Source organism: Aptenodytes patagonicus, chromosome 3, assembly GCF_965638725.1.
Source record: "Aptenodytes patagonicus chromosome 3, bAptPat1.pri.cur, whole genome shotgun sequence".
NCBI classification, from domain to species: Eukaryota; Metazoa; Chordata; class Aves; order Sphenisciformes; family Spheniscidae; genus Aptenodytes; species Aptenodytes patagonicus.
In genome coordinates, this window is record NC_134951.1 from 26,487,662 (window position 1) to 26,509,586 (window position 21,925).

A 21,925-nucleotide genomic window follows, 5' to 3' on the forward strand; every position below is an offset into this window, starting at 1 on the left:
TTCTTAGCCTGATAATCACCTTTCATGCATACTATAATAGTCTAAGATAATTTTTTTGTCAAATAAGTTTTTAGTCTTGCAAAAATTATGGCAAAGCCACGTTTACAGGCCCTGAGTCGGGCCTATCTACACCCATGTGAATTGCCCAGCTTTACCTAACCTGCAAATAATAAAATAGTCCAAATTTAAAAAAATAAACAACAAAAAAACCCACCTCAGTCTCAAGGAGGAGTCTTGGGAAAGACTCATTAAGAGTTTTTCAAAAGAATGCTTTCTCTAAGTGATATATTGCTGATTTTACTTCAAAACCATGTTCATTCAGCCTGGGGTTTTAAGATACTTCTTAACACTATCCCTAGATCCAACCTTGATATTATTTTAAGTACCGTATAACTTAAGCTGAAGTCTAAAGGGACATGTTTGGAAGTATTTAAAAAGTTATATTTAATGTTCAGAAATTATGCAAAAAAACTTTTTTTTTTTTAAAGTTCTACTAATTAACAACAGAGAAGTCCTTCAGACTCAAAAGATCCAGCCATTTGGTGGACTTGGAGACAGACTCCAGACATAGCAAAGAGATACTCTTTCTGTTATGCTCCCAGAAGTACTTTTCTTGGCATTGCGAGCAAGAGCTTACCAACTCAAGATAAGCATGTTTTACATCTAAAACTCCTTTATGTAATAGCAAATTAAGCAAGTGATTCAAATCAAAAAGGTTTCTTTCATCTAGTCTAACTAATAATACTTCACTTCCTCCACAGATTAAAAAGCCTGTTCTACCTGCTTCGTATTCATTTTGCAAACACTGATGTTCATCTTTTTAAGTCTGTTGACACATATATTGATTCAAAACAGGATTAAAAATGTGGTCATCTATATGTGCACATCCATTCAAGATCCAGAGCTATATAACTGCTTTTTAATGAGGAAAAAAAGAAAACTTGAATAGCTTTGGACACTCTAATTGTATCATGGACATAAAATAAATAGTGAGGTAATGTCACTTGAATCTTTTATAAACTAATTCCATTAGGATGGACTGTATGAATGATTTTGAAATAATCTTTTAAGAATAAGAAAAGCTAAACAAATCTCTTCTTCCTTTTTCAATGCATTGGAATACATACCAACAATCAGCTATATAACATGGAAATTAACTGAACATCTTAAAGAAGGTTTAGAAACGTGTGAGGCATATAAGTAATATAATATAAATAATATTACTACCATGTAATAAATATAAGGTATATAATATAACCAATATAATTACTATAATATAATATCTCTTGTATACAAATTTTACAGATATATCAGATTATTTTTCCTCAGTATTTAGATTCTACTTGTTCTAGCATTTCCATTGCTTTACTTAAAAATAAGTCCATGCAGTTTTCACTGTAATCATGCTGGAACTGCTTCTAACCTTGTTGATATGTCAGGAGAGGGTAATCCAGACCTATTGCAACATACAATAAAATCACTAAAGAATCATCAGTCTGAAATTATTTTCTTTATTCTCACTCTCTTTCTAGCTTTTGCAGTGCTCATATATTGGTCTTTCTATGCTCTTCATTAGGATAATATTTGGCTTATTTTACAGGAAACATTCCTTTAAGTGAAAAAACAATCATAATTACCAGACAGTTCTAATGGAATATGTGTCTTCTAACACAGAATAACTGTATAAAGCTGTTGACATGATGCCAGATACAATAAAAGGGAGCAATTAAAAAGAAAGTCACATTTTAAGATGATACACCTCTAGACCATTAGTTTTAAGTATGGAACAACTTCACATTTAAACACACAGCTGATTTTAGCAGATTACAGCATGCACTACATTTAGCATGGCTCTAATGTCGCTATGGTAACTGTTCTGGCTTAAAAATAGCTGAATATGTAGCTTCATTCCAAATCATCCAATAATCCTTTAAACATTTCTTATAAAACTTGCCATAGCTTCTCCAAACTTTTAATCAGTGATCCTGTACTGATCCTCTACTGGTATCAGTGATACCAGTACTGTTTAATATCTTCATCAATGACATAGACAGTGGGATCGAGTCCACCCTCAGCAAGTTTGCAGATGACACCAAGCTGAGTGGTGCGGTCAACACGTCAGAGGGACGGGATGCCATCCAGAGGGACCTGGACAATCTTGAGAAGTGGGCCCGTGTGAACCTCATGAGGTTCAACAAGGCCAAGGGCAAGGTCCTGCACCTGGGTCGGGGCAACCCCCAGTATCAATCCAGGCTGGGGGATGAAGGGATTGAGAGCAGCCCTGCCGAGAAGGACTTGGGGGTCCTGGTGGATGAAAAGCTGGACATGAGCCAGCAATGTGCGCTCGCAGCCCAGAAGGCCAGTCGTATCCTGGGCTGCATCCAAAGAAGCGTGGCCAGCAGGTCGAGGGAGGGGATTCTGCCCCTCTACTCCGCTCTGGTGAGACCCCACCTGGAGTACTGCGTCCAGCTCTGGAGCCCTCAGCACAGGAAAGACACGGACCTGTTGGAGCGGGTCCAGAAGAGGGCCACGAAAATGATCAAGGGGATGGAACACCTCTCCTATGAAGAAAGGCTGAGAGAGTTGGGGTTGTTCAGCCTAGAGAAGAGAAGGCTTCGGGGAGACCTTATAGACTGCAGCCTTTCAGTACTTAAAGGGGGCTTATAAAAAAGATGGCGGCAAACTTTTGAGCAGGGCCTGTTGTGACAGGACAAGGGGGAATGGCTTTAAACTAAAGGGGGGTAGATTGAGACTAGATATAAGGAAGACATTTTTTACGCTGAGGGTGGTGAGGCACTGGCAGAGGTTGCCCAGAGAGGTGGTGGATGCCCCATCCCTGGAAATATTCAAGGTCGGGTTTGACGGGGCTCTGAGCAACCTGATTTAGTTGAAGATGTCCCTGCTCATTGCAGGGGTGTTGGACTAGATGACCTTTAGAGCTTCTTTCCAACCCGAACTATTCTATGATTCTGTGATTCTATGATCCTAGGAACATACAATAAAACCTTAGCTTTTAGTGATCAGAGTTTAGCATTATAAAAAAAAAATCTTCAACCCAAAAACCAAATATCAGGGAAAACGAGAAAAATGTTTACACTGAATTCTAGGAGAAATAAGATTCTTATGATATCTCTGATTTCCAACATAATGCTGATCAGTACCATATGAGATCAATGCAGAATATGTTTCCATTGCTTCCTGTTCATATTCTTCTACACCATCTATTATCAGAAATCTTCTGGGGAACAGATATGTATATGTGACTGCTGTAAATGTAAAGTTATTCCTATATTTGCATGTTCAAGGTCAGTAACAGATTAATTTCTTGCAACAAAGTTGCAAATATGTTTTTAGGTGTCTACTAGAGCCTCATACACAGAATTAAATGGATAGATTTTTATGTTCTTCAGCAAGACTCCATTAGCTCTTCCCCTTCAAGATTTCAGCTTCTGGTCCTTAGAACCCCTAATAAGAAAACATTGGCATTGATGACTGTTGTGCATGTCTGCGCATGAGAGAGAGGCAAATGGGGTACTTGCATATTGTACTTCAGACAGTCAGACATGAGCACCTAATTTGATACAAAACTGCTTCGCTGACTGCCATTACACAACTTTTGGTTTTCTGGAAATGTTAGAGAGTAATCTGGTGATATAGATGCTGAAGTATCTTGAAAACAAAGTTTTTACATATTTGCTTAGTATGGTTGCCACACATTTTTGTTTGATAGAGTTTTTCAACAGATCAGATGCTACCTAGACCTTCACAATTATTAATATATCGCACTGCCTAGCCTGTCATGACATTAAAATAATAGTGAGATTGCTTCATTTCTCCAGAAAGGCATTCTGAAGATAATAACCATCAGTCATCTGTGAGCAGCATATCTATATTTTTTTCTAGGCTCCTTTTTATAGCAATGGTGCATATGTCAAGCACAAGACGTTCTCAGAGATGAAAAAAATGAAAAACCTGCATATGTAGCATGCAGAGAAATCATAATACAAACAGAGAAATCATAGTACAAACTGTTCTGCAATTTAATCCACTCCCATAGACAGAACTATCATCTATTACATAGTTCAGAGAAAGTAGATTTAGTATTATAATTACTAACCCCTAATATTGCTAAGCAAACAGTTTTAACATCAGCCAACATAAGATAATAATACTTGCATGCATGAGTACATGTAGTAAGACTGAATTATAGCCTGTTTAGAATAAGATGGCATCTATTTGCGCTCTATATACAGCCTGTTTTAGTGTGAGGCTGAATTGTGCTCACTACTTTCATTGTTGGTGTACAATATCATGATAAGCCATTCAAGACGCAACATCAGAAAATGTTCTCATACCAAGTTCAAATATGTAACATCAGTAAATGCTCACTGCTAAAATACCTTACAAATGTAACTCTCAGAGGAAGAGGATGGAGGAAAATAAGAGAAGGATCAAGATTTGGAAATAAGCAGAAGCAAACTACTATATTTTTTTTCAATTCTGGAGGGTGAAAGGGACCACAGGAAAATGCATAACAAAATGGTCATTACTAACAGGTAGAAAATATCTTAAATATCTTAAATATCCTTTAATATCTTTTCAAAATACTCACCAAAAAAAGAAAAACAGAAACAGGTCTTTACAAGATCTCTGACTTACCATATTGATGGTGCTTCTGTTCCACTGATCTCTAAGAAGTCGTATCCTTCCTCTAACTGGAAGTCAGTAAAGACCAAAGCAATGGTATCTCCTGGTTCAGCCAATATGGTCCAGGTGCAATCAGCGTTATTTTCATACTCAGAAGGGAAGTGAGGACTTGAAATAGTTCCGCTTGTCCCACGTAGTGTCCCTCCACAAGCTCCTTCAGCTGATGAATAGAATATCAATTACTAGTGGAGCTGCACTTTAAACAAGTGAAACATCATCCTTGCTTCTGCCATAGCAAACCCAGCTCTTCCCTTCTGCACACAAAGTACCCACAAATATATGCACACAGAGAAACAAAATACAATCCAGGTGAACGGAATAGAACATTTTCTGGCCTTTAAGCTGCAGAGACTTTTGGTTTGGGTTTTTTGACTTTTTTTCCTTGTTGGTGACACTTTGGTGCCAGGCCAAACAAGGATAAGGTTAGCAGAGACACCTAGTACGAGCTGATTTGGAGAACCTGTACTTTGGCTCTGTGAAAGTGTCCACAGAAGAAGCCTAAGAAAGAACTGGGCAGAGAATCAGAGAAATACAGTTAGTCTCTGATATAAATTTAAAAATATTGGACATTTCTTTTCTAAAGATATCTCTCATTTCTTATAAATATAAAAAACTGCAGAAAAAATATTCTTCTAGATTTAAATGATGTCCTAAACTAGGAAGCATTAATAAAATCATACTAGCCATTCTCAAGTTTTTTGTTCTGAATCAACATGTTTATAGATGGCAAATAAATTCAGAAGGTTTTGATGCCAGATGGACCTTCCAAGGTTCACACATAATCAGTTAATAACATTTTTTTTTTTAATGGTTATTAACCAAATTTCAAAAAATATAGACCATAGGAATTTTCTGCTAAACCTGGAATGTTGTTTAATATGTTGCCAAAGGATTTAGCAGACTTCTTGTACTCTTCCTTGCCCCATAAGATTTCATTGAAAGCTTTAAAGACATGCTGATTATTATTAGTATTGGGTATTAAAACATATAATTAAAAAAACCCAACAAAATATGTCATCCATACAATCCATTGGCATAAAAAATTAAAAATTCATCAAGTGGCTTTTGGTGTATTATAATGTGGCTATGAAAGCTACAGCAATAGTAATTAAAAATATTTCTGCATAGGTGAATGATCAGAAAAGAAGCATTACATTTTTATCTGTTTTATCATCTTTACTTGCTGCTATTTTCATTAGGTATTATTTGCATACTATAAGTGCATGTGGAGATTTAAAAACAAATAGCTTAGCAAGGTGCATGACACAAGGAACTTACAGTCTAATTAGGATAATAACTGAATAGCTAATTAAGACAACAGAGAGGGGTAGGACTAGAGCTGCTCTTCTCAATCACAGTTGAAAGCCTGTCAGTGAAAGTGAGTTTTAAAGGAAGATTTGAAGGAAAAAGGATTCATTAGAATCAAAAGAAGAGGAATACTGTGGCTGGACATTAAAAAAAGGAGACTATTAAAAGAGGATAAATAGCTAATAAGGGATTGAAATAAAAGGAAGAAATGGGAGAAGGGCAGAAACAGAATAATTTCTTTAACATTTAAGTACTGTATTTGACTAAAAAGAGGAGAGAAAGCTGCTGAAGAGATTTGAACAGGCAGTTATCTTCACTCTTCTATATGCAAAGTAAATTTTGACATAAAGAAATGTAACTTAACCTTGGCTACCAAAGTGTTATTGAGTTTCATGATTTCTTGACACACAAATTTCTCAGAGGAGGGTAGGTCTTTTCTATAAATTTCATATCTTACTTTCTGAACGCTGATATTTATGTGTTGTTCTTTTTTAAATGAAAGTGATTTAGGGGTGGAATAGATCTACATTCCTCAAAGACTTCTTTTTATTGGTGAAATCAGGCCATTTCTGTGATTCCCCCTTCAATTCCTGTTTTTTTTTATACAGTGCATATTGAAAGGGCCATTGTGCCTCTGAGGGATGAAAGGGGAAAGGAAGTGAAAATTAAAGAACTCATGGATAAAGCCGAGGATCAGAATTAAAATTCCTGGTGCATAATACATGCAAAGGAATTTGCATGAGTTTTTACAATTTAAAAACTATTGTAAATCTATAATAAATCAGAAAGGAGAATCAAGGTTTGTTATCCAATAATATCTAGAATGACCCTTTTTTCCTTTTTAAAAAAAACTGTATAGCTTTCAAGTACTTCACTTTAGATCATCATCTAACCCAGCAAAGAAAAACAAATTAACTTGATACATCCTGTGCCAATACTTCAGTACAGAAACTAACACTGAGTTAGTGACTTCCACTGCGGTCATCACCAGTATCAGAGTTGGAATGAACCATCAAAACCCAAAACCTGATGATTTCCACCCTCTCTTTTCTTCAGGCTTTCTAATTGTTCATATCTTGTCATAACAGTGTGGGATTTTTTTTTTTTTTTAAAGAATCAAAATGTAAGAGTATGAGTTCCAGTTAATAGCACATACAGGTGTTACCTGTATTCTTGAAAGCCAGCAAGCAGGCTTTTCCCATCCAGGGTAACCAGCAAGATGTGAAAATCCTAAGTCAGTGTTGTGGTTTAGCCTGACAGGCAACTAAACACCACACAGCTGTTTGCTCACTAATCCCACAGTGGGATGGGGGAGAGAATCAGAAAAAAGGTAAAACTCATGGGTTGAGGTAAAGACAATTTAATAGGACAGAAAAGGAAGGGAAAATAACAATAATGATAAAAGAATATAGAAAACAAGTGATGCACAATGCAATTGCCCACCACCCACTGACCAACGCCCAGCCAGTTCCCAAGCAGTGGCCGCACCCCCCGAGCCAACCTCCCCATTTTTTTGTTCAGCATGACGTCATATGGTATGGAATATCCCTTTGGCCAGTTTGGGTCAGCTGTCCTGGCTGTGTCCCCTCCCAGCTTCTTGTGCACCTCCAGCCTCCTTGCTAGCAGGGCAGTATGAGAAGCTGAAAAGTCCTTGACTAGTGTAAGCACTGCTCAGCAACAACTAAGACATCAGTGTGTTATCAACATTATTCTCATCCTAATTCCAAAACACAGCACTGTACCAGCTACTAGGAAGAAAATTAACTCTATCCCGGCCGAAACCAGGACAGTCAGCCATAACTCTTTGGTACTAGCCCCTTGCTGTTAATTTTTATTATGACAACATTCTCAATGACACCATCTCCTACTGTGTTTATACTGACATTATGTAACATGCTAGTGGTAATTACAATACTACTCAGTGTTTCTGTTGCAGAGCCCCTGAATAAGCTGTGAGCTCTAAAGCTCTGAATTTTACAGCTGACAAGGAAGGCTTACGTAGTTGATTATTTCTGGCAATCACATGCAAATATCTAAATTTATATGCTGTGTGTTACCAACGAAAGCCAAAGGAACTCAGGCTACTACAGATACCTGCCCAGGGGGATGCATAGCTTTTTAATCTATTCATAACACCATTTCTAAGAGGTTTGCAAAAAATCAGGTTATGTCAGACATGGAAAGGGAACATTAGTCAGGTAAGACCACAGAATCTAACTTGGACCAGAGAGTCAGTATTTTCTCTCTGACAGATGTGGATGTGTTAGGGAAAGACTGTGGCAAAAGCAGCTGCACAGAATCATCTTTCCTCTGACGTATTTCCCATGTTCCAGGAGCCTGTGGTCTGGGGACTTCCTTCATCATAGGTGGCACCCAGGCTAAGGCAACCAGACTGTTGAATGCTAAAACATAATAAATTGCCTGAGAGTGAGCACAGGTAGGCAGTATATGGCCACACTGCTCAAAGGGTAGAAGACATAAACTGTCTGGACATATGCTGTGTTTCACCAGCTGGCCCCAGAGCTAGATGGCCTCCTTGGACTGATCATCCTTCTCGGCCATGGCCTTCTCTAGGGAACAGTGCTCGGGAATCTTAATGCATCACTGTGCTTGGAGTAATTTGATAGCAGATAGTGCCTCAGGCTTCATGAATTCAAACTCTAAGAGATTAACAAACTGCATTTTAAAATCTGCAAGTAATTAATTCCAAACACTCATGGTTATTTTCAAGTTGTAAGCAACTGCACAAAGTGCTGTTTGTATCAGCATAGACTACTTGAAGTATAAAGCTACAAACATTTGTATCTCTCAGTAGTCAGGAATTAAGTGCTCTGAATTTAGAGAATATGCATCTTATATAAAGTACACATGCAAACACATAAGGCTGGCACCACTTCACAAAAACCATATATACTGTATAGATGTGTAGCTTAGATAAAACAGATAAACATATCCATCAGGTTAACATATGTAAAAATCAAGAAAATCCCTGAGGAACCATGGCAGTCAATGAAAAATCTTACATTTTTCTTCAAACTAGAAAGAGTAATTTCACCAAAAATAACAACCTGACAATTTTGGTAAGCTGTGTTTTGCATAAATGAGATCTTGCTACAAGTGAGATGCAAGCCCTGCGAAGCTGATATCCAAGGATGGGGTAAGAACAGAAACAGTATTGTAGAAAACTTCCTTATTTAAATTGGTTTAGACATCTTTTGAACATTCAGTCATTTTTACTGGACTTTCCTTTCTTTCCCACACAAATGCCTTCCAGAGTGCAATGTTCTGTATTCTACATATGCCTTTTGTATACAAAAACTAATAAAATGTTTATGCAAGTGAAAAATGTTTATTACATAATAACAAAAAACCCCACACCATTTAAAACCATCTTTCAAAATTAATTTAGAATCTGAATTTAAATTATCAGAATTGGCTATTCAACTTTAGTTTATACTGAAAGGTCCTCATTTGAAAGATCATTTTACTACATTACTATTGTAACATAACTGATAAAAACATAGCTGTGACTTAAAGTACAAAATTCATAGTAATAAAGAAAAGTTTTTTCTTGTTATGTCATTCAGTCATTTCCTTACCTCTTTATCACTTACAGAATAGACGCAATTAAAATCTTGAGTGACATTTTATAAATTGTCATCAAATGACATATTGACATTTCAAGTCACATTTTATAAGTCTTATTACTTAAAGAAAATTGCAGATTTAGAGCGTTCTAAATGAACCATGGGCATACATTATTTAGCATGCCTTATTAAAAATATCACTGAAACAGTTCTTTATTTATTGAGGTTGGAGAGCAGCCCCACAGAGAGAGATCTGGGGGTTTGCGTGGATGGTAAGTTGAATATGAGTCAACAGTGTGCCCTGGCAGCCAAAAGGGCCAACTGTGTCCTGGGATGCATCAAGCACAGCATAGCTAGCCGGTCGAGGGAGGTGATTTTCCCATTCTACGCTGCACTGGTGCAGCCCCACCTCAAGTACTGTGTGCAGTTTTGGGCTGCTCAACATAAGAAGGACATCAAACTATTAGAGTGTGTCCAGAAGAGAGTGACCAGGATGGTGAAAAGTCTCGAGGGCAAGATGTATGAGGAGTGGCTGAGGTCACTTGGTTTGTTCAGCGTGGAGAAGAGAAGGCTGAGGGGTAACCTCATCACAGTCTACAACTTCCTCAAGATGGGCAGCAGAGGAGGAGGTGCTGATCTCTCACTGGTGACTTGCAACAGGACATGAGGAAATGGAATGAAGCTGTGTCAGGGGAAGTTCAGACTGGACATTAGGAGAAGGTTCTTCACTGAGAGGGTGGTCGGTCACTGGAACAGGCTTCCCAAATGGTCACAGCACCAAGCCTATCAGAGTTCAAGGAGCGTCTGGATGACGCTCTTAGTCGTATGGTTTAGTTGTAGGTAGTCCTGCGAAGAGCAGGGAGTTGGACTCGATGACCCTTATGGGTCCCTTCCAACTTGAGATATTCTATGATTCTATGATTTGTTCAATTCTTTATTAAATGGAATTTTTCTGTAGTTCATTTGTGAAAAAGTAGATAATTGTACCTCGTTTAATAAAATTCTTCAGTACAGAAAACACATCTATGAAATAATCATGAATGACTACTTTCACAGATATGTTTTGGATATTTTGGAAACGGTTAATATAAGGAATTAGTTAAATGACTTTTTGAAATAAGGCTTTAAAATTACCATTTTAAAATCTTACTGATAAAAACCTAAAAACAAGCCATAGTATATCAATGCCAAGTTTAAAAATAAATTTTAGTATGTTAGTGTCAACTGTCAAGCTGCTAAACTGCCAGATTCATAAAGACCAAAAACATCGCTAAGTGTTACAATGGTGTAGCACTACACAATCATCAGACAACTCATTGATCTAGTTCCAACTGGCAGCCAGCTCTTTGGCCATCAAAATATTCACCTCTACTTGCTAATCTTCTTTAATATTTTAGTTTTTTATAGACTTTAGTTTGAATAGGTAAAAGCCAACACCTGTGCTTCTTTTCTGTGTTTTGAAAAATAGAAACTTGTCAGAAGGGTTTTTTTTCTATCAACACTTGAATCCAGATGTACTGCATCCCAGATAAGTGCTCTAATCAGTTTGCCTCCCTTTCTCAATTTCTCTCTTGCTGTTGATCAACTTCACATAAATTAAACACTCATTAGACCATGCATCTAAGACGAATTTTCTTTCTCTCTCCAGGGTTTTCAAAGGACACTTAAAAATTATTTGGATTGCTCTCCAAGTAGAATGGGATTTATTTTGTTAAAATTTCAGAAATTATTGTTGTTTAGGTAAATAGTGTCTATTTTACGTATATTAAAATGTCAGATTTCTCACTTCAAGTTAATAGTATGTACAAATAGAAATGCAGAAATTGTGCAACTTTAGGCACCTGTGTGCACCCATTGCAGCTGTAGCACTACTCTGAACATTTTAGGTTTGACGTTTCAGTGAGCTCGATGTAAGCAGACCCCAGTAGGGTTGTCCTGTAGTTATTGGCCCTGACAATACTGGACTCAGTGGGGTAGTCTTGTACTTCCTGGGGCTTGAGATTGTTCTGTTTTTTGTTTGTAAACATTGAGTTTAATTTAGTAGCCTTTTACAATTCTTATTTATTCTATGATATCAGTTTGTTATATTACAAAGACCTATTCCCCCTCCATCCTCTCTGGAAAGGAAATCTGATCTATTAGTCAACAAAGTTATAAATTTTGAATAAGACAGAAATAGTGGTGGACAAACTATTTGCCAACCTGACAGAAAAGTTCCATTATTAACTGATAGTACGTGCTTGAGCAAACTTAAAATCAAAACCCCAACTCTGCCACCTTTTTCATGCAAAAACTTGGTCTTAAGAGAGGATAGCTAGATGAAGAAGTTTAAAAATTAATCAACAGTCTAATCTCATACTCTCTCCCACAGAAATAAAAAATCAGTCTTCTGGATATCTTGTAAAGACTCTCTTCTTTTTCAATTAAGTATCCTAAGCTGTTTTCCAGTGATATGATTAACTTTCACTTGAGAATATATTTTTTATTTTAACATTGATAATGATGCCTTAAAATAACAGTCTACAACAAATTAATAGTAAAGCACTAATTTTGAAGCAAAAAGAAAAAAGGCTGAATTCTTTGAGGGCAAATTAATGACTGTTGCAGATTTCACTTTTTTTTTTTTTTTTTTTTAATAATTAGGAAAGTTAATCCAGTTATTCCCAGAAGTCTCCATGCAGTTATGAAATCCTTCATCTTCTTATGACTGCCCCTGAGGTTTGTTTTCCATTTTTTAGTAAATCGTATCTTTCTCTGATGTTAACTTTGCTCATGTTCCTAATGGTCAGACTGAAGTCCTCTTTTTCATTCTTTGACTTTAGTGTATCATTCTGGGTACCTTCACTGTGTTTTCATTGTACTGTTCATCTCATTTTTCACTTCATGTTCCTGTGTTCCAGGTGCCTTATTCACAGATCTAGCTTTGACCTGGCATCTTTTCATTTTTTTATTGGGTCCCTCCACACGTACTGATACATGTTAGAACAAGAATAAATAAACATAAATATATGTATATGTAAATATATATGCACTTATAGACACATACACACACATACATACATAAGAAAGAATACTCGTAGCTGTGTCCATATCTCCACTGGGTGTGATCTAGTCAGTCCTGCACTAAGAAATTATACAGTATATCCTATCTGCTTTTCCTGAAACACTTGTCTGACTTCTTATTTGACTAGTCACAATGAGTTTCATTCAAATTTCATCTCAGTGTAAACACTGCACCAATTCAGATTATTCTGAAAGTGAACAAAATTAGTCAGGCAGGAATCTGCCATGTCACTCTAAAAATTAGATTTGGGAAAATATTCTCACTTTATCGTGTAATGCTACATCAATAAGCAGAATTGTTGGGAAATTTTCTTTTTCTTTCCCTTTATTTTTTCTATTTTTTTTTTTATAAACATGGATAAATGATGGGATCAGGACATCTTTTTTCCCTCCTTAAACTTGTAAAATCATATTAGTCTGAACCTCAGAGGCTGAGAAGAAATTACATCAGAGAATTACTTGCTACCTCAGAAAGTATGGATAACACCAAAAATGCCAATTTCTCTTTGCTAGATGTTTTAAAAAAATCAGCTCTGAATCTCTGTATTTAGTTTATCTTACACTATGCTGAATCATAAACTCTTCTTCCTTTTTCCCTTTATCTATTCTAAGAATCCCTTCTTGATTATATATTCTTCACCAAAGTATTTCTCCAATAATATTTCTTAAATCTGGAACCTGATTACTTATTACTTGATCCTTTTGGACCTTTCTGACATATGATCTCTTTTACTGGTTTGTCTTCTTTATTTATTCTTTATTTTCCCTCCAATAATTTGGTGTCTTTTTAATGATATTACATGTTCTTTCCCTCACAGCTATTTTCATTGTGAGAAAAAGCTTACCATTGTAATATCACTAATCCAATTTGTATTCCTAATGTTAGCTTCATAAAAATCTAGACTCGTGCAACTACAATCAACTAGGGATTCTCAAAATTACTGAGAATTGAGAACCTAATTATACAAAGTTCGTTTAGAAGTAGTCACATATCATAAATCAGCTATTAATGGAGTTACTGCAGGGAATGAAATTAACTTTCAAAATGTTTCAGACTTGTACTGCACAGTATTTCAACCTCAAGATAAAGAAGGCAAATGTTTTGGGTGACATTATTATATAGCAGCCAAGATTGAGACAACAAAGACCTTTTTAATTCTCAGGACAAAAAGCAGAATAACAGAATTTAGGTGGGCCATTGATTCTCCCTGTCAATTTTTGTAAGCCACCTATACGATTTTTTTCAGAAACTCATGGTAAACTTCTTGGTTAACTTCTAATAGCAGAAAAGTCCATGGTTACTCTTACTTACCATATGGAAAAACAGGACTAAGTTTTAATAATTACTTCATCTTTTCAGAATTTGCCTTTGACCCCTTCTTTGGGTTCCGTTTTCTATTTAGGGGGGACTGTTTTCTATCTTTTTCAGTTTGAAAGTTGCCATATTTTCACACACACAAAAAATCATAGTTTATTGGAAGAAAACAGGAAAAAAAGATAAAGCAAATATCTTGACAGTCAAATTAACTAAACTTTCTAAAAATTCCATTGACTGCACCTTTGATTTCTGTTCACAGTTCGTTCTAAGCCATCAATGAATCTGCGGTACAGTTCAGCTCCACCACCCTCCACGTGATTATACTTTAAAGAGACAACTTCTGAAACTGAGTAGCAGCTAGAGAAACAAAACGGCAGATAAGAGTCAATGCTGTCTACATCCTCCTGGAAGCTTAGTAATTCACTCTGAATTTTTCTAGCAGAAACAGCATTTGTACAATTAGACAATGTCTAATACTGGACACCAGCTTCTTAATGCTTCTGAAAATATTAAGCAACAAAATATTAAGCAACAAAATTGCAGAAAATAGTAATTTGCCAGCATCAGCAAAGCTAGGGAAACATACCACAGAGAACAAGGTGGTTATGATTTTTTAGTATATAAACCGCGTAGCTTTATTTAACTCTGCTATATTATCTTGCATGGATGCCATTAAATTAGTTTACGATGGCAAGAAAGAAGAATACCATCTGGAAACAAAACTGTAAAAAAAGGTGCTTTCACGGAAAAGACCAAGGTTCTTAGAGAAACAACAGGGGAACATTTCTTGCTTGAAGACATAGTGAATGGAAAGGGCTACCTCATGGCATATGTTCCAGACTGATAAAATGAAATAAAATAAGGAATGTCTAAACTCCCTCATCAAATCCACATTCCACATGAACTCTAAAAGGCCACTAATGCAATGGCTCAGTTCACATAAATCATTAACTGTGAAATAACTTTTCTGTTATGGTTCTCATTTCTTGACAGAAGATACCCGGAAAACTTTGGATTCCATGTAAATTCTACACGGGGTTTAGGACCCCGCTTGCATTTTTATTAATAGGTTAAATTCACAGTTACAATTTATGAACAAAATTTCAGTCCTGTTAGAGATATTTATATGCAGCGAACACCACCAAAACAGGCAGTATCTGCAGAACTGGAACAAACATTTAGTAGACACTGACAACACCATTAACTTATGACATGCATATTTTTCTGGAAACTGTTTACTACCTCTTATTAGAAGGACAAAAAAACCCATCTAAGATCAGACAACTGAAAGGTTAGAAAATTTTTGCTTTCTTCCTGTTTTCAAAGCACTGGTAAAAGAAATCTTCGTTGCAGACTGATTGAAATCAGATACAAACAACAGACATGACCCTAATCTCCGTTGTTTTTTTGATTATTAACTCAGAGCTGTACTGCGTTCAGCTCTGGGGCCCCCAACATAAGAAGGACATGGACATGTTGGAGCGAGTCCAGAGGAGGGCCACAAAGATGATCAGAGGGCTGGAGCACCTCTCCTATGAAAACAGGCTCAGAGAGTTGGGGTTGTTCAGCCTGGAGAAGAGAAGGCTCCGGGGAGACCTTATAGCAGCCTTCCAGTACCTGAAGGGGGCCTAATAGAAAGCTGGAGAGGGACTTTTTACAAGGGCATGTAATGGCTTTAGGATAGGACAAGGGGTAATGGCTTTAAACTGAAAAAGGGTAGATTTAGACTAGATATAATGAAGAAATTCTTCACTATCATAGTGAAGGGTGGTGAGGCACTGGAAAAAGGTTGCCCAGAGAAGTTGTGGTCTAGTGGAAGGTGTCCCTGCTCATTGCAGGGGGGTTGGAACTAGATGACCTTTAAAGGTCCCTTCCAACCCAAACCATTCTGTGATTCTATGATTCTTGTATTTATTTTGGAGCACAGAAATTTATAAAATATTTCTTTGCTGTAAAGAATTACATTATAAGACCCTTCAGTCACAAGAAACTTTTACAAATTATTACAGAAGAAAATAACTACCCTTTGTTGCTCAACCACATGGGTACCAGTAATACTGCCAAGGGAAAATTTGAGCAGTAAAGGGTGTCCACAGGGCTTGGGATTAGGGTGAAAAGCACAGGAGACCAGAAGAGTTCTCCTTAATGCAAGGAGAAAAGCTCCGGCAGGAGCATCAGATTCCTGCAGAACAACACTTGACTAAGCAGCTGGTGCTAGGCAACAGGGCTTTGACTTCTTTGACCACAGGATCCTCTTCAAGGAACCAGGGCAGCAGGGGAGACATGGGATCTGCCTGGCTGAATGGGGCAACAGGTTCGCTGACCTAGTGGGAAGAGCTCTAAACTAAGTTTGTCAGGGATGCAGGCCAAAACCTACAGGTAAGTGGGAGAACAGGCCCAGGGAAGAACACATGGGATAGGGCAATGAATGTTTCTCTCCCTCCCCTTCAGAAAGCAACATGACTGGAAGCCCAATTGAAGTGCCTGTGCACAAAAATGTGCTGCATGGGAAGCAAACTGGACAAACTGGAAGTGCATGTACAGTCACAGAACTGTGGTGTCATTGAGATTACAGAGACTTAGTGGGACAGCTCACCTGACTCGAGGGCTGCAATGGATAGACACAGGCTCTTAGGAAAAGCATGAAGAAAAGGAGAGGCTGCACCCTACACAAAGGAGGGTCTTGAATGAACAGAGCTCTGCTGCACAACAGGCAACAAGCTCGTTGAGTTCCTGCAGGCTAGAATGAGAAGGAGAAGCCAAGAGGGAGGTCATTATGGTGAACATCTGCTACAGACCATCTGATCAAGAAGTGGTCAAAACCTTTAAACAACAGAATTTTCCCAACCACAGGCTCTGGTTCCCATGTGAGACTTTAACCATCCCAACATCTGTGTGGTGGTAGGATAGCAGAGGGCAAGCAATCCACTAGATTTCTGAGTTCACTGGGAAGAATTTTTTTAATGCAGGCACTGGACAGGCCAACTAGGTGTAGGAACAAAGAACCATTCAAGTAAGTGATATTCAACAGCAGCTGTGGTTACAATAACCATGAGCTGAAGATCCTGAGGGAAGTGAGGAAGGCAAGTAGTAGAATAAACTTCTTGGACTTCAGCAGAGCAGATTTGAATTTATTTGTGAAGTGGTAAACAAGCTTTCATGGGCTTATGTCTTAAAGGACTAAAAGGCCCAGGAGAGCTTGTTTGACTTCAAGGGCAGCTTCCTCAAAGCCCAAGAATGATGCATCTATTTATGTACATAAATGAGTAGACATAGCAGGAGGCTGCTGCGGCTGAGCAGGAAATTCCTGACTAAGGTGTTTTAACTGAAATGAAAAAAAAAAACCCACCAGTGTACAAAATGTGAAAGCAGGGACAAGCTACTTGAAAGGAATATAGAAGTGTTGCTCAGGAATGCATGGATAGAAGGAGGAAGGACAAAGCTCAGATGGAATGAAACTGGTGAGGAATGTGAAAAGTAGTCATTCTAGAAAAGATTCTGTAGGTATATCAACAACAAAAGGAAAATGAAGGACATGGTGGCCTGCTGCTCAGTGGGGTAAGTGACCTTGTGATGAAGACACAGAAAAGGCTGAGGCACTCTGTGTCCCTTTTGCTTATCTCTTCATTAGCAAAAGCTGCCCTCAGGCCTCCCAATTCTCAATAAAATGGAGAAGCTTTGGGAAGAAAAGTAGTAGTCACAGCACAGGAGAAACAATACAAGGAACTATAGAAGTAAACAGGATATGTGCAAGTTCATGGTACTTAACAGTGTGCACCTAAGGGTTCTTGGTGTGCCACACTGTGAGGCTGCTCTGTATCGTCTTTGAAAGGTTGTGACAAAGGTGATTCCCAATGACTGGAAAAAAGATAATTTTTCATTGCTCATTTTCAAAAAAAGCAAGGATACTAGCAACTGTATATCTGTCAAGTTCACCTCAGACCTCCAGAAAATTATGGTGAAAGTGTTTATAAAAAACGTTCCCAAGCACACAAAGGACAAAAAGGTGAACGAACAGGAACAGCCAGCTTTTGCCAATGCATATCATCCTTGGCTACCTGACTGCTTTCTTTGGTGAAAGGATTTAGCTTGACAGTAACAAAGTTTTCACAACACATTTCCCCACTATATCCTTGTAGTCAAATTGAGGGCATATGGACTGTATGGGCGGACTATTATGTGAGTGAAAAATTGTCTGGATCATCAGGCTCAGACAGCAGAGGCCAGTTGTTTAAAGTCAAGCTAGTGGTCAGTTACTTGCAGCATTCCCCAGGGATTGAAACTGGGCTCAATTTATATAATATCTTCACCATGAGTCTGTAGTATGGGATTGAATGCACCCTTACAAGGTTTGCAGATGGCACCCTGAAGGGCAGGACTGCCATTCAGACAGGCTTTGACAAGCTGGAAGAACGACAGGAATCTCATGAAATTCCAAAACAGAAATGCAAATTCCTATACCTGGAACAGGATCATCCCATGAAAAAAATATTTGCTAGGTGGCAGCTGTGACAAAATGACATGAGGTCCTGGTGAAACACAAGCTGAGTCAGTGATGCACTTTTGCAGCATTGAAGGCTTACCTCATATTGGGCTGCACAAGCAAGAACATAGCCAACAGCTAAAGAAAGAGAGTTAAAGAGAGTTCATCTACTTGACACTCAGGAGGCCCCATCTGGAATGCTGTGTCCACCCTAGGGTCCCCCAGTACAAAAGAGACACTGACATTGACAGACTAGAACAAGTCCAGAGAAGGGCCACTAAAATGGTTAAGATGCTGAAGAACATGATGTATGAGACTAAAGAATGAGGGAAATGGATTTTTCAGCCTGGACAAGAGGAGGCTATGAGAAAATCTAACTGCACTGTTTAGTTTAGGAAAGATGGAGGCAGAATCTTTTCATAGGTCCACAACAAGAGAAGAGAAAATGGACATAATCTGTAAAAAGATAATTCAAATTGGACATGAGAATGAGGGCAGCTAGGCACTACAACAGGTTTCCAGAGAGGCTTTAGAATCTCCTTCTATGGAGATATTAAAATTTCAACTGGGCAAAGCCCTGAGCAGCCTGACCTAACTTTGACGTTATCCATACTTTGAGCAGGAGTTGGACTCAAAGGGATTGGACCACCAGCGGTCCCCTTCAGAGATTATATGGTTGAAGATTTCAAGCTTCTCCTTCCTGACGGAAAGTTTCCAAATGCAGAAACTTGCAAAAACATTTGCTAGGTCCTGCCATCAAATTGCTATAGCTATCCCCCATGTAAATGAGAAGGAAAAAAAAGATCAGTAGATAACAGCTACCTCTGAATGTAAACTCTGGAGAGTCATTGCTTCTGAACTGTGATTACAGTTTTAAATTGTGTAGATTTTTAGACAGTACATTAGTATATTTACATTTAGAAAGTAAAAAAAACACACCTTCAAAATAAGTTTATTTAATCTGCTGTTTTATTATTGTCTTAATATTTTAAAGATATTTCATGTCTTTATTTTTACCTCTGCAAAAAGGAACTGGAAAATCCCATGATGCACCATTTCCAGGACTCACAATACATGTCAACATGGCATGGCCTTCTAGGATGTAACCAGAGATACAGCTATATCGGATTTTATCTCCAATGTTGAATCTTGTTCCATGAAGTACTCCTTTAGGTATTTCTCCTGGATTGCCACAAGTATGACTAGGTAATACTGTCAAAAGAAAGAAGGAAAAATGTTACAGTTAAAATCTGCAGAACGAAGTAATAAATACTTGTCAAACAATTGTAATTAAATAATTGCTTTTATTATTATTTTAAAAACAGTATTCCTTATACAAATAAGGCAAAATTAGGCTAGGGAATGTACTTTCACAAAACATTTCAGTTTATAACAGACATCATCACTTTCAAAGTTAATTTCAAACTCAGTTCTTGGTTTAACAGTCCTTCAGTGAAGTTCTTTACAGATCTATTTTCAAACAAAATATCCTATAAATCTTGCTGTTTCTCCCAAAACTCTGAATAAAGTAAAATAAGTTTTTATTTAATTCTTTTTTGTAAATATTGCAAAAATATTAATACAACATCATTATGGATCCAGGCAGTAGAAGGTACTTTATGTACAGTTTTCCTTTTAGTTGATAGAATAGCAATTTAAAAGAATCTAATAATTAACTGTTCTCTGACAGTAAATTAAAGTCTAAATTGTATTTTAAAAGTTTGATTTTCTGCTTATTTTCAAATTACTCCAGTTTTTACAAAATAAAGTAAGTCAATCTTTGTTAATAGAAACAGAAAATATGAAGGAAACAATGACTAAGCAGTGACATTGGGCTGAAATGAATGCACATACTTATTTTCTTTTTTACTGCAGAAAATTACTACCATTTGTAACCATTAGTTATTTGGTAGAAATTGTCTTAACTAGTTATCAGTTTAAAGATGATACTGCTCCACCTAGGAAAAGCGAAAGTGTGTATTGGGGAGGAGGAAAATTGAACTGTTTTTGTTCTCGATCTCATTTGAAAGTTATTATTGGCATGCTATTCCTTTCATTGAAGTAGTACAAATTAAAATTGTTTAATTTCCTTTAGAGCAGAACAAATAAGTGTAGAAAGCTGAAATATGTCATGAACAGAGCACAAAAGGTAGATGTGTTCATCAAAGAATTGGTGGTCTCAAAAGCTCACATGTAATTCAGGTATCATTTCAGAAACCACGTTTCATGGACAAATTCTTTCACCCCATACTTCTCTCTTTCCTTACTCTACCTGTCTGCAGAATAAACAAAACCATACTAACCTCATTAACCTGCACGTTGAGAGGATTAATTACTCAATACGTGCACATCCTCAGAGTGTTATAAAGCATTATATCAATATACCAATGTTAATTAAGCCCCATTATACCATGTAAATTAAATTATTGAATGTATACCCTTAATTCATTACTCAAACAGTTAGTCACACTGGCATTTAAATGATCATAATTACACTTAAGTTACAACCCAAATTATATAGGAAAATTTTGAAAAGGCCAAAAAACATAAAGCTAAAAAAATTAAAAGAGAACACTTTCACCTACAACATCCTTTTATGAGAAAAATCCCAAAATCTTCTATAAATATTAACAAGGTAACAAAAGCCACATGCACTCTAATGAATGATGAGTTAGATGAATGTGCTACCAGTGTTGCAGATCAGAGATCTAAGATTTCTGTGCATTACAGGAACTACTTAAGGTTGCTGAATGAGTAGCTAACAAAGCTAGAAGCAAACTTTTGTGCTGTTTCAGCAGCCTTAAGAGAATAGGTTATTTATTTGGATGTGCTCATGCACATTGGAAAGAGAGTCAGTATTTGATTCACATATATGAGAATGAATGCATATAAAATAAAGTGATTTTAAGAGATCAGAATAATTGGAATAAAATAAAGATACTATGTTACATTCCAAAAATGGAACATTATCACAACAATGATCCATTATATGCTACAGCATATATTGCTATATGCTATTATATGTTTTATAGCACTATTAAAAATGTTACCTCTCTCTTGGCAAATTTTCCCCTTTTTGCTGCTTTAGTCATTGTAGGTTAATACAGGTAATTTTGCAAGACAAGTCAAAGAAATAAAAAATTGTTACATGCTTTGACACAGGAGAATACCTGCATTTGAAACAAGAATTTCTCTTTCTGTTATTTTCAAATCAAAACACTTTTACAAAACACTAATATGAAGTAGTTTCATCATAAGATCTGGTGTATGTAGTGATATTTATACAATCCAAAACTCAACATTTATTTTTATGAGTGGGTGTGCTATCTGGAAAAAAAATGCATTATTCAAAAATACTATGATTTCTGATAAACTGCATTCCAAAGGAAAACAAATCAAAAAAAAGCAAATCTATGTCTGCCATATACATAACAACTGGCACTGGCTAACTGTTGAAAT

The 21,925-nt window shown here is 36.9% G+C and overlaps 1 protein-coding gene across 1 annotated transcript in view; it reads right to left on the reverse strand.

Moving 5' to 3' along the window:
* CSMD1 (CUB and Sushi multiple domains 1) overlaps positions 1-21,925 on the reverse strand; it is a 1,284,461-nt gene that overhangs the window by 666,074 nt on the left and 596,462 nt on the right. The window contains exons 4-5 of the mRNA XM_076332906.1: positions 19,484-19,678; positions 4,660-4,867 (exon numbers count right to left, since the gene is read on the reverse strand). Coding sequence (XP_076189021.1) covers positions 4,660-4,867; positions 19,484-19,678 — 403 coding nt within the window. The remainder of the gene's footprint in view (positions 1-4,659; positions 4,868-19,483; positions 19,679-21,925) is intronic.